The sequence below is a fragment of the Penicillium paradoxum genome (assembly GCF_028828445.1).
Source record: "Penicillium paradoxum strain IBT 22861 chromosome Unknown utg000006l_segment0_segment0, whole genome shotgun sequence".
Classification (NCBI taxonomy): Eukaryota; Fungi; Ascomycota; class Eurotiomycetes; order Eurotiales; family Aspergillaceae; genus Penicillium; species Penicillium paradoxum.
The window spans coordinates 2,069,880-2,082,546 of record NW_026643184.1 but is presented as its reverse complement, the minus strand read 5'-3'; the positions used below and the strand labels follow the sequence as shown (position 1 = coordinate 2,082,546).

The 12,667-nt window shown below is 49.0% G+C and overlaps 6 protein-coding genes across 6 annotated transcripts; 1 reads left to right on the top strand and 5 right to left on the bottom strand.

The window, feature by feature from the left end:
- Positions 1 to 62: 62 nt before the first annotated feature.
- N7457_007212 (peptide alpha-N-acetyltransferase complex A subunit NAT1) lies at positions 63 to 2,678 on the bottom strand (the record flags this gene model as incomplete). Its single annotated transcript, XM_057178255.1, has 3 exons — positions 63 to 517; positions 572 to 2,539; positions 2,597 to 2,678. The coding sequence occupies 3 exons, from the start codon at positions 2,676 to 2,678 to the stop codon at positions 63 to 65; spliced, it is 2,505 nt and encodes an 834-aa protein (XP_057029999.1).
- Positions 2,679 to 4,010: 1,332 nt separating this feature from the next.
- Positions 4,011 to 4,451, bottom strand: N7457_007211 (uncharacterized protein; the record flags this gene model as incomplete). Its single annotated transcript, XM_057178254.1, has 1 exon — positions 4,011 to 4,451. The coding sequence occupies one exon, from the start codon at positions 4,449 to 4,451 to the stop codon at positions 4,011 to 4,013; it is 441 nt and encodes a 146-aa protein (XP_057029998.1).
- A 1,543-nt stretch (positions 4,452 to 5,994) lies between these two features.
- Positions 5,995 to 7,461, bottom strand: N7457_007210 (putative protein kinase; the record flags this gene model as incomplete). The annotated part of the gene is made up of 5 exons (XM_057178253.1): positions 5,995 to 6,182; positions 6,215 to 6,407; positions 6,456 to 6,760; positions 6,816 to 7,150; positions 7,217 to 7,461. 5 exons carry the CDS (start codon positions 7,459 to 7,461, stop codon positions 5,995 to 5,997), a joined length of 1,266 nt encoding a protein of 421 aa, XP_057029997.1.
- A 586-nt stretch (positions 7,462 to 8,047) lies between these two features.
- On the bottom strand, positions 8,048 to 8,690 carry N7457_007209 (MIX23 family protein; the record flags this gene model as incomplete). The annotated part of the gene is made up of 2 exons (XM_057178252.1): positions 8,048 to 8,556; positions 8,618 to 8,690. 2 exons carry the CDS (start codon positions 8,688 to 8,690, stop codon positions 8,048 to 8,050), a joined length of 582 nt encoding a protein of 193 aa, XP_057029996.1.
- Positions 8,691 to 9,152: 462 nt separating this feature from the next.
- N7457_007208 (putative formamidopyrimidine-DNA glycosylase) lies at positions 9,153 to 10,328 on the top strand (the record flags this gene model as incomplete). Its single annotated transcript, XM_057178251.1, has 2 exons — positions 9,153 to 9,745; positions 9,797 to 10,328. The coding sequence occupies 2 exons, from the start codon at positions 9,153 to 9,155 to the stop codon at positions 10,326 to 10,328; spliced, it is 1,125 nt and encodes a 374-aa protein (XP_057029995.1).
- Positions 10,329 to 10,564: 236 nt separating this feature from the next.
- Positions 10,565 to 11,704, bottom strand: N7457_007207 (Phospholipase/carboxylesterase/thioesterase; the record flags this gene model as incomplete). The annotated part of the gene is made up of 1 exon (XM_057178250.1): positions 10,565 to 11,704. One exon carries the CDS (start codon positions 11,702 to 11,704, stop codon positions 10,565 to 10,567), a length of 1,140 nt encoding a protein of 379 aa, XP_057029994.1.
- Positions 11,705 to 12,667: the final 963 nt, after the last annotated feature.

Below are 12,667 nucleotides of genomic sequence, written 5' to 3'. Positions count from 1 at the left end.
CGCCAGGCAATTCATGATCGAAGCGGGTGTGGAGTTGAGACCAAACGGTTCTCCATCTCAAATCAGTTAAGTACAAAGACAGAAGATTCGGGCCACTTCTTGCTCGCCTTCTCGGCGTAGGCAGTCTTGTCACTGCCCCACTTGTTCAGAAGGTCCAAGGCGGCGATAGCCTCGTCGATGGTGATATCGGAGGAGTCGAGGGTAGCAAGCAGGTCTTGCTCAGACTGGGACTTAGCTTCCGGCTTGAGGAGCTGACGCCCAGAAAGGGCGGCTTGCACGTGGGCGGCGCTGCCCTTGTTAGCTGAGAGGAAAGACTCGTTCCACTCCTCAAGGTCCTGAGACTTAGGGAGCAGCTTGTCAAACTCGGCATTGACAGCCTCGGCAACCTGCTCGGGAAGAGGCTCGGAAAGGCTGTTGAGAGACTGGCGGAAGCGAAGCAATTGGAGGTGAAGAGTGGCGTTGGAGGGGTCGATGGAATGAGCGGCCGCAAGGCACTTAACGGCAAGGAGGTGCTTGTCTATGATAGTGTTAGCGGGATGATTTCGTCTCAAGTTTCACTGAATTCACTTACTCCTTCGGGAGTGAACCTCGAATCCGAGACACTGAGCTTCGATATTCTGGGGGCTGGACTCAAGCAGCGGCGTCAAGAACTTCATGGCATCCTTGAGGGGATCCTGAGTCTGGACCAGGGTGTTACCCAGAGGATCGGCATCCTCCTTCTTGGTCTCACCATCCGTACTCTTGGCGTTGGCAGCAGCAGCTTTTCTTGCGGCACGCTTGTCAGCCTCGATCTTCTCCAATTTCTGCTGCTCCTTCTTGGCCTTCTTGAGAGCCTTCTTCCTTTGGTTCTCATCAGTGGCATCGATTCCGTTAATTCCGCTGGGCATCGGTCCGTGTACGAGATCCGGCTCGTCGTGAAGAAGCAGGTGGGCCTTGACAGCTCCAATAGCCATTCTTGTGTAGAAGGGATGCTCGCGCAGGCGGTCCTCCCAGCGCACCATGTCGACATAGGCTCTGATCATGCCCTTGCGAAGAGAGAAGGCGTGGAAGTCAAACTGATCTTCTTGCCATGTATCAAAGATGTTGTGAACAGAGTGGAAGCGCTTCAGGGCAAGGCCAAGTTTCTTTTGTCGGAGGAAAGCCTCGGCATCCTCAGTCAAGAACCAAGTGCACTGCATATCGTGAAGATCACCCAATGTGCCACCGACGGCCTCATTGCGAGTGAACTTGCCCATGAGTTCTAAGGCCTTCTCGTTATCGTTGTTTCGGAGCACGTATTTGGCCGCCTTGGTGTTGATGTGGCGATCCTTCTCATCCAACAATCGAGCCTTCTCCATCTCCTCTGCTGCCTTCTCTGGGTTTCCGTAGTGCTTCCAGATACGAGCCTTGGTCATTTGATATTCAACGGCCTTTGGTGAAAGTTCAATGGCCTTCTCAACATTCTCCATGGCCTTGGTGAGGTTGCGGCTGAGGTGATAGTTGTAGTGTTGAGCGAGGAAGTAGTATGTGCATGAGAGGAACTCGTTGTTGTCTCCGTTGGGCTCCTCGGAGCTGTTTGTGGCCTTTTCAGAGAGATATCCCTCCACCAACTCTTGTACGACGTCACGCTTGGCCGGGTTGACGTAAAGTTGCTTGATGTTCACAAATAATGAGGGAACACCCTTCTTCAGCATGCGCTGCAGATAAGCGTCGGTGGCCTGCTTGAATTCATCGCCCTCAAGGAAATCAAGGGGGATGCGACGAGCAGCATCAGAGCGGGGGTATGTCTCAACCCACTCATCGTAGAGAGCCTTCAACGCCTTATGGTCGTTTTCAGGGATGGACTTAGCCTGGATCAGGCCATTGTAGTAAACCGAGTTGTCCGGGTTGCGCTCCAGAAGAGCAGTGTATGCAGCCTCCGCGTCGGCCTTGCGGTCCAATCGCAAAAGGTAGTCTGCCTTCATCTCCATAACTGCGAGCACATCGGTGCATCGGTATCCAACAGCCTCAAGGTTTTCCAAAGCTCTCTCAATATTTCCTGTCTCCGCAATGATCGTGTTCTTGTACAAAGTGGCCTCCGAGTTTTCCATATCGGCGACAGGCGGAACGGCCCCCTTCAGTGTATCCTCGTAGGTAGTCAAAACCTTCTCGGCCTCTGCCAAATCGCCGGCCAGGTGATGGGCAATCGCAAGAGCTGTCCAGTTCTGGCGCATTGCCGGTCGAGTTTGCAGCATCGCATTGCGGCTCTTGATGTATCCCTGGTAATCCCGCATCTGCATCTGGAGCAGGGCCAAGTCACGCTGAATAGGCTGCGATTCGGGCTCGAGGCGGAGGGCAAATCGGTATGCCTTGATGGCCTCCTCGTAGTTCTTCTCCTGGCGTAGTAGCAATCCATACACGTGCCAGGTGATATGCGACTTCATATCGTTCTGGAGAGCCTTCTTGGCGAGCGCAAAGGCATCCTCCAATTGGCCAATCTGGCTCATGTTGAGAGCCTTCATGGCCTGTGTGTCGCCATGCTTGGGGTTTTTGCGAAGAACCTGGTCTGCCGTCTTGATCCCTGCAGTGTAAAACGTGGTTAGACGGGTCTAGGGCCTAGGACACTGCAGAAGCCAACCTTTCTTGTACTGCTTCATCTCAAAGTGGTGAACCACTTGACGAAACAAGGACTGGTCCTTGGAGCTCAATGTTTCCGGCATTGTGGGCGATGCTGTGGAAGACTTGTGCGAGTGAGGAATCGATGTGTGCGGGGGACGACTTCTCCGAGTCCGATCTTGGCAGAGCTAACGGGCCGATAAGATAACGGCTTCTTCAGCAGGCTTGTTTTGTTGGGATTTATGTATAGGATGTCGGAGATCGAGATATATGGATTGGGTAAGTCTCAGGTACAGGATGACCAAATGCCTGGGATGACGTGGTTGTGTGTGTAGACTGGGGATGATTTGCCCCGGCTAATTTGCGCACTACGCCGTCGTCTACTTCCCTTCAATGCTGCCAACATAAAAGACCCCTCCTATTCTTTAATGCTTTTATATTTCACACTCATCACTGTCCCCTTTTCTTCTGCTGCCATCCCCCCATCCCCCTATTCCCCTCTGCCTCCGGCTAGCGCTGCGCACTGGCCGTTGTTCCGCTGCATTGTCCCTCGCATTCAAAGGAGATGCTGCTCGAACCGACGTTAGCTCCGCTTTGGCCAGCATAGCATCTAGTCGCCTAGAAATTGGGTTACTAGGTGGATGCAGTCCTCATTTGCTCTCCCTAAAGGGATAGCCCCCAAGTGCCTACAAATAACTCTGCAACCATTTAGCGAGTGTGAAGATCAACATTGGTTTCATGCATCAAACTACTGGGAGGTATGAATGCCATTATCATCGTTAACGATAAAGCAGATCTCAGGGCCTATTTAAGGTGATTCCCAATGAAAGATCTTAGCCTGTCGATAGAGATGTCCTGGTACCCGTGACCAAATGGCTTGACAGAGAAAAGAACCTAGTATAGCAAGCATCAAGGATAACCGTCGTTGATACTTTGGCCTAAGATTGAAACCAGTGCGCGCGCATACCCAGATATAGTTTGTTAAAATACTAATAAGATCGAATTCTTGATGTGTTCTAAAGCAATATAGCCTGTCAGACCGATTGTGCTATGGAATGCATAGTTTCGATCCCATTCACACCCACCAATCCGCGTAAGTTACTATTGTAGGTTAGATCCTTCCCACCACAATTGATGCTCTAACATGGGCAAAAACATGTTGAACTGTGTATCGGATGGCATTTTATCGTCCCTTTGCCCACCGCAGGTCCTCTCTTCTGTAGTGGAGCCCAAGCATGAAAAGCTGAATTGTTCTTGGGTAAATTTCACCAGAAACAACACCGTATGTTACTATCTCCTTCGTATGGCTACTCTACAATATGGAATCTGTAATAGCATGTAAAAAATTTCAATCTGCTTGTCATTGCTTGTCATCAAAGAAAGTGGTTTGATATATACAGTAATCAGCTCTGCCCCGAGCCATGGTTTATATGCATTCAAGGAAGAGTAACAGGGGCGTAGCTCTGATCAGGCTGGACGACCTTGCCCTCCGCAACCTGATTATCGGTATAAGCAGGCCAGATGATCTGGCGGACGTCGTTCTTGACAACGGAGAGGGTGGTGAAGCCATTGCCCTCGCCGAACTGGCCGCTCCAGCCGGAAGTGACGGTGAATTCGCCGCAGTTGACGGGACCACCGTCGGATTGGGAGGCAGGGCTGCCCTTCACAACATATTTGCAGGCAGTGGCATCACCGGCGCCGGGGTAGATGCCGAAAGTCCAGGTGCAGGAGGTGTCCTCGGTGTTGCAGACACGCTTGGTGTTCTGGATGGTCCACTGGGGACTGGCGGCCATCATAGACTTGCTAGAGGCGGTGGGGGCAGCGAAGGCCGAGGAGGCAAAGAGGCCAGTTGCGAGGAGGAGCTGAGTGAGCTGCATGGTGATTGAGAGAATTGAATTGGAAGTTGGTTGGATTGTTTGGTGTTGAAGGATGTAGATGAGAATGAAGAGGAAAGCATGGGGGGAATGAAGCTATTTAAGTCTTTTCCTTCAGTATATCATACCGAGCCCTTGCCTGGATATTGAGATTGAGTTTCTTCGTCAGGCTGAAAATAGAACTACCTGCCTAGGTGGGTAAGTATAAGGATGTAACGTCAAGTCAGGTCACCACGGGGAACAGGTATCGGCTACTCCACAACGATGTCTTAAACTTCCGCGAGGACTTATGCAGGAGTGAGACAGTCCCAACGACTATGATTTGTGCCGCTTTCCCCATCACTTCTTCGTTCTTTCTTCACATGGCGTCCAAGATAAATTGGCTGAATGGATTTAAGACATCTTCAAAACCCAACCAATTGGAGGGTCGTACAGCTGCAGGTTCACCCCGCAAAGATAGTCAGACCGACTGTCGATCGCCGATTGCCATCTTTTCTTATACGAAGTGTCATCCATGGATGAGGATGGAATATCGGGAGATTGTGTGGGCTGACTTGGAGGTTTCCCCGGGAGAACCATTGCGGAGCAACCAGGTGACCCCGACGGAAATCCACGCCACTTTGACGAACCCTGGAACGGTGAGACCTATGCTTAGATTACCCAAGATCCATAGCCATTCAAGATCTCCACAACACTCGGTCGTGCTTCTAATTCTGTTGACTTCCCTAGTAACGACATGCTTATTAATACCAGCCTTCCGGGCGCCACGGCCCACTTAACCGAAGCCATAACCAAACAAAAAAGAAGCTAAAGGTGCCATTAAACGAATGAGTGGAAGGCACCGGGATATCGGTGGATGCCGGGAGCCCCGAAATGCGGTCATTCTCAAGACCCACGGAGCAAATAGTCAAAGACTCATCGCCATTAGAAAAACCCTGTATGTGGCGAGAGGGGAAACAGTGAAAACTGGTCATTATCCACCCAATTTGACCATGGTGTTTCTTGGCAGATTGGTTGGGAAATTGGTGGGAGTCTTCCAAGTCTCATGTACATGTAGCTAATCGTGCATATTTTGAGCCCTAAAAGCAGAGTACAAGTAGGTAGAATAGAATTACGGGGGAAAAAGAAAAAGGTTGCTAATACTTGACAAACATGCTACTTAGTTACTATCAGGTACATGTAGGTACCTTATGTAGGTACCGAATTAAGGCACCGGTCAATAAAAGCTGGACATTGAACGCGAAATATGCAAGGAGATATCAATCCATGAATCATCGAGAATTGTGGCTTAAGGCATTCATCTTCTTTACTCCGTTCTTCTATAATGTGAGGTAACGGAGCTCAGTAATCCGTACTCCGTAGTGTCTATGATCAGGCACTCCCCACTTTTCGACGGTCTTTCCGGATTTTCATACGGAGTACTCCGTACTGAAGGGGAAGTTTGAAGGGCAGCTGTCGTCGATGGTTTGACCAGCACGTTCAGATAGTCCAAACAAATATCCTTTTCATAGCACCATGTTCATTTTATTCCTAGATGGATGCACATCTACATATGACTGTGTATCCATTCGTCCTCCGCTAGCTCCTTCGCAGAGCTACGCTTGCCGGGCTCCCACTGCAGCATTTTGCGCATGAAACGTATAAATGCCTCTCTCTCCATCTGCCCCTCAAGAGTAGTCTCCCTATCCTCAAGCGAAACCTGATCTGTCAACAAACCTGGAGTGAGGAACTCACCTAGAGGCATAAGGTTAGATGCCGAGTTTCACCCGATAATGTCATAAGGGTTTCCTTGCCTTCGCTTGAAAAGAATTTGGCTCTCAGCTCCCCCTGCATAAGAAGGCTTAGAGGCGGGGGACCAAGAAGATTGATCATCTCTGCTAGATGTGCCCGACTTCGATACCTCCCAAATTCGGGGTCTTGGCCCGTAAACAGGGAACCGCCTTCGTACACATCCCAAATCTACAACTATTAGTTCTTGCCGCACGAGGATCGGACTGGTTGTCATACCATGCATCCCACATTCCAAATATCGGCACTGTATGTCCATGGAACTCCCAGAATCACTTCCGGTGCTCGGTAGATCATAGGTTGAACAAATACTGAGTGATATTGACCGAGCATAGCCGAACCAAAATCGCAGAGAACCGGGGCACCCACTTGTTTAGGTACTTTCAGCTCTTGAGACATATAGATCATCCTTCCGTCTGTATCCATGTCCTTCCTTGGAACGGGTCGTTGAAGTTCGCCTTCCTCAAAATCAGTAAACACTGAATCATCCTTGAAACCGAACATTATATTGTCGGCTTTGAGATCTGGGGAAAGAGTAAGACGATTGTAGGAGTAGGGGAGAAATAAAAGATTACAAACCAGTGTGGGTGATCTGGCACTCTGTATGAAGATAGTCTAATGCTAGAAATAGGCGATGAAGGATGACCGCGAGGACTGCTGATGGTAGTCTCTCTACTGGGTTGCGACGTAAGAAAGCTAGAACACTCTCCCATAATGGGGGATGCACAAGACACCGATGCTTGTCTTGAGGCCCGTCGATGTCAAATGTGTCAAGCAACGTTCTGATCACGTCACGACCAGGATGGGTGGTTGGGGATTGCTCCATATGTCTATACATATTAAGCTCGTTATCCACTTGCTGGCCCATAGATGAAGCTTGAACAAAGATTTTGAGCATAACATAACGACGTTTGCTAAAGTGATAGGATATAAGTATCTCCGATAGGCTATTGAAAAAAAAGAATCCTCGGGGATCTCACTCCATGTCCCGTGCAAGCCAAGCAGTTGAGGTAGATCCAAACCCCAATTTGCCGATAACCTGATATCGCTCCTTAATGACTTCTCCTATTCGGGTTGGATAATACTGCGAGGCGATATAGTTCGGGAGAGTTTCTTCTTCAATTTTGTGCCATTCAGGTATCCGAACGAAGCTTGGGTTAGTGAGATCAATGGGTTTCCACCTCCGCCCGAGCTGGGGCAAAGATCGCAGAAGCGACGAAAACATGGTTCGAAGAAGAAGGGCAGCTTTATTAGGTGATAATTTGTAGCACAAGAAGATTGGAAATGATTACGAGCGATTGAAAGTTGTTTTGGTTGCCAAAAGATGCCAGGGGTGAGGATCGGAGATCGTCTAGTCAGCCGAAAAGGTCCACTATGTACTCTGTACAAAGCACGTACTCCGTACACACCGTGCATACAGAGTTCTTGGCCCTAAATAGCCCGCCTAGCAAAGAAAAATGAAAGTAGATAGAGCCAGGTTTGAAAGTTGGTCAAAGAGAGAAGCTTCGGTATCTGATACCGAGTATGATTAAGGTAAACCCGTTAGTCTAATTAAGCCCCGGAAGCTATCGATTTTCGTCAGATTCCACAGGTACCCGGATTCTAGGTGTCAAGTTAAAGCCATCAAGTTCGTTTTACAGCGAAGTTTGCCTTTTAGGACCTTTGATTTGACAAAGAGACCCGATTTCGTCTGGTGCCGAACCATCATCGCCACGTAGATAGCGAAGAAGTAAAACATTCCCGAAGCTCAAGAGTGGATTTATACAAAAGTCAAAACGTATATATACATCGGCATCTCCATGCCAGAGAACCTATTTTTGATGAGAATGGCGCCAGCTATTGAGAGCTTCTTCCCAAGTAGAAGAATCATTGCATTTGTCTGAGACCAAGCCCCAGGTTCGGGCCCGGATAATTTCTTCAATGGTACGCTCGTTGCGAATCAAGTTGGCCAATGATTCTGTCCGTGCTTCGCGTGGGAAGAAACGAGCAGAATATGGGTCCAAACGCTCATTGACTTCTCGTTCTCGGTCTCGTGCGGACTCTGTCTGCCGAAGGATCAAATCGGGATCATTGGGGTCCGGGCTCGTGGCCACCCCAGCGCAGTATGTGAGGACATCTGATCTTGTCTGCCATGACGGGAAAAGCACTTTGTCCTTGAAGCCCTGACAGGCTGGGGAGTTGATTGTTCTCCGAGATCTAGACTCGAATTGTCGCACCGCTGTTGATGAGGGGTCAAACCCTTCCTGGGCTGGTGTAAGCAAGGCGTTCAAGTGTTGCGTGATGGAATCATCAATGGTAGATCTTGAAAGTCGGAGAAAGTCTAAAGAATAGACAGAAGAGTTAATATGATCCGGTTGTACGACGCCACCTGTAAACCGTACCTCGAAGTAGTCTCTCGTCAAAACAGAACCGAGGAGTCAGCACCGGTGCCGCTGTTGATGAGGCCTGTGACATTCTCCCACGTTTTCCCTCCCCAAATTCTCGATTCGACTTGATCCAAAACCACTCCAGCTTGGATTGAAAATGTGAGTGGCGTTGTTGATAAAGTTATGGTCGTGGCGCGGCCTTGTATAACGTTGATAAATGGGATATCGATTTATCTTTCGCAGATGGCTAAAAAAAATCCGTTATAGACACAAGAAACTGAGGCTGATGGTTGGTAGCTGTCTGACGCAGAGCATCCGTGGACAGCCCGAGAAGCTCCCGGATCTCCACCAGTCGTCGTGCCGCAATCAGCCTCAATCCCATTTGGGACTAGCTTACTCAATTATCTCCACGTGACCGCGCGCGCGTGTTCAGATGGCTCGCGTCGCTACAACATACAGCCAAGTATTCGATCTGAGAAAAGCACTTGTATATGCCCATAATCTATTTATTGCATCTTTTTACTGTTGACTTTTGAAACCACATACCAAAATGCCCGAGCTAGCAGAGATCCACCGCATTGTTTATTTCATTCGTGAGCACCTGGTGGGGAAGACGCTCTCCAAAGTACAGGCACAGCATGACGACATTGTATTTGGCAAAGTTGGCACTAGTGCCGCGGAGTTCGAAAAAGCAATGCAAGGAAAGAAGATCGTGGGAGCGGGCCAACAAGGGAAATACTTCTGGATCACAATGTCCTCACCACCACACGCCGTGATGCACTTTGGAATGGCTGGCTGGTTGAAGATCAAGGATGCCGACACATATTACTATCGAACCGACAAACCTGCTGATCAGGAATGGCCTCCTAAATATTGGAAGTTCCTGCTAGAGACAAGTGATGAACCGAAAACAGAGGCGGCATTTGTGGATGCCCGCAGACTTGGTCGCATTAGACTCGTGGATTGCCCAGCTGATGAAATACGAAATCACACCCCGCTCAAGGAGAATGGACCCGATCCTATCGCCGATAAAGACACTGTGAATGAAGCATGGTTGACAGAGAAGCTGAGAAAGAAGAAAGTGCCGATCAAGGCCCTTCTACTTGATCAAGCGAATATTAGTGGAATCGGAAATTGGATGGGGTAGGTCTTCAAGCCAATCGTGATCAATCCATATAAGCTAATTTGTTTTAGTGATGAGATTCTTTATCATGCAAAGATACACCCAGAGCAATACAGCAATACCTTGAACGACGAACAGATCAAGGCCCTACATTCCGCCATTCATTATGTCTGCTCAACATCTGTTGGTGTACTGGCCGACTCAGAGAAGTTTCCCGAGCACTGGCTGTTTAAACACCGCTGGGGCAAGGGCAAAAAGAACCAACCGGCTGCTCTTCCCAACGGCGATAAAATCACTTTCCTTACCGTTGGAGGTCGAACGAGCGCTGTTGTCCCAGCTGTCCAAAAGAAGACTGGTGCTGTTGCCAAAGATATTGAAGAGGAACCCACGAAAATGACGCAAACCACTCCAGCGAATTCGAAACGGAAGCGTGCTCCCCTACCAAAGAAAGAAAGCGACTCAGACGCGGAAGAAGCAACGCAGACAAAGAAACGAGGAACCCCAAAGCAAAAGAAACCGAATGTAAAGAGGGAGGATTCTGACGAGGAGAAGCCAAAGCCCGCCGCCGTTGGCAGAAGACGATCTACCCGCATGTCTAAATGAGGTGTATATGAGACTCATGATGGTACTAGCGTCCGCATCTATCTGTAAAGTCACAAGCTTTTACCATATTTTCGGTTTTAATTTTCAGCAATATTCTAAATTGGAACCGACTTGACTCAAAAGCGGTCTAGTACTCAATTAATAGTCCCGATATAGGCGATTCATTAGAAGATGCTAGTAATATTGAGATGAACATGAATAATCTACATGCTAATACCAATATATACGATTCTCATCTAGCCCTGTACTTGCTTGCGTTGGCGCTGAGTCAACAACTTTTTCACTGGCAGATCAACTCGGTCCTGAAGAAAGGTTAGGATATCCTCGATCTCATCCTGTACACGGTACCAGTGCCCCAACCCTTGGTAGATCTTCCACGTCACATCCATCCCCAAGCCAACTGAAAGCACATGATTCATCTTTGTACCAAGCTCCACAGCCACCTTTTTATCTTCAGAGCCGTGACCAATGAAAACAGGCGTCCGGAGATGACCGCAGCTTGATGGTATGGGCGTTTCATTCGGCGAATGATCGGCTGCTTCGAACAAAGGAAGATCAAGAACATCACGAACATGATTGATAGCATGGACGAGCAAAGGTGCTTCTTCCTCTTGCGCTGCAAAGGGATCGAAATCGTCATGCGACGAGCAGCTTCTCTCAAACGGGTCGTCATCCCAGTCAGGTTCAGAGAAAGCGCTGGCGTCGGCATCAGCATCAGCATCTGAGGCGGTGTCTAAATCTGACCCATCATCACTGCTAGACTCTTGCTGAGCATCATCTCTGTCTTGTGTGTCAGACACAGCCACAGCCTCAGACGCCGATGCCGATGCTGACGCCGGTCCTTGGATATCACCACATCGAAGAATCTCACACAGCTGCTGCTCAAAAGGAAGCCATCCACTCATTCCAACAAATGCCCCGATAGTACTTGCTCCACTGGTATCGGATGAGCCACCCAGCAGCGTGAAGATGCCTGCCGCACATCCTTGGCTTAACCCCCACAGGATGATTCTTTTATGGCTGCCTTCGCCCAAGATGCGAGTCTCCTCGCTGATCAAGTCGCGAACAAAATCAGCTGTCTCACAAAGCCCATCGACTTGTAATTCTATTCTTTCACCGGGGTCAACGATTGAGAAGTTGTCAAACCACTGGTTGATGGGCATTCTCTTGAATCTCGTTGCTCGCCGCTTCTTTGCGGTCGGAAAAACGAATTTCACGGTGGGAAGTCGAGCTCGCAGGGTTGCAGCAGTAAGTAGCACAAGACCGTAGCGCTTGGCATTGCTGCCCTTTCCATGAAGCGAAATTATCGTATGTGTATGCTTTTTACTTAGGGGCGGGATGACCAGGGGAGCGGGCCATTTCTTCTTGGGCGGCATGTTGACTGGGGCGATAGAGGGAAAGAGATATTTAGAAGAAATTGGGACAGGATACAAGCTATATGTGTTCTTTCCCCTTTGTTTCTTTGTTTCTATTTTTTTGTGTTTCCGATGCCTAGGGAGCGTAGATGGTTGTTTTCCGTCAAAGGTCAGTGATCCCCAAAGAACGGATACAAAAAGTGTACTCCATATATAACACAGATCTATTTCGCGCTCTTTGGCACATATGCCCCACCATGCTTGTCTTGGCTTGGATCGGTGGGTTGGTGAGTTGTTTCAGCAAGAGGCTGTTGAGCTATTTCGCTATTTTGCTCTCGCTCAACATTTGAATGTGTCGGATAGCGAGCTTGCGATTCACGAGGCACATAAGCACCTCCATGGGTGTCTTGAGATCTCTTTGCGTAGTTCAGCAGGCTGTCTGTTGCTGTTAAGGAAAAAACCTACCGATGCTTTCTCCATGCCGACTGAAGAATAACACCCGATTTCCTCTGCCACTTCTTGTGTCCAGTCCTTGCCGCTTTTTGCTCACCGAGATCACCGAGATCACCTGAGCAAAATCCATACGAGAGCAGCTAAGTCAGCAGCTCACCTGCCCGGGGGCGCCTGGGCAATAAAATGCACCACGCTAGCCCCATCCAAATGCAGCTGTTCACGCTGAGCTTAACGCTGTGGTGACTCTTTGGATGGAGACCCATTTAGGTGGTCCCTGCCGCCAGTTTTCGCCTTGATCTATGCCTCCTGACTTACCTACATGTACCTAGGTAGGTCTTCATCCTCTTGTACACTTAGTAAGAAGTGAAGTTAGCTTCACGTATGGTTGACTCCTGTAAAGCCATTATTGTTACTCGCTCATTTCTTTGTTCTCTACCAGGCAGAACACCTTACTCTTGAACTCTCTTCTCAACGTCTCTGCATTCCAAGATGGTCCACGCCTTTGACACGTGACCGCACGAATGAGCCACA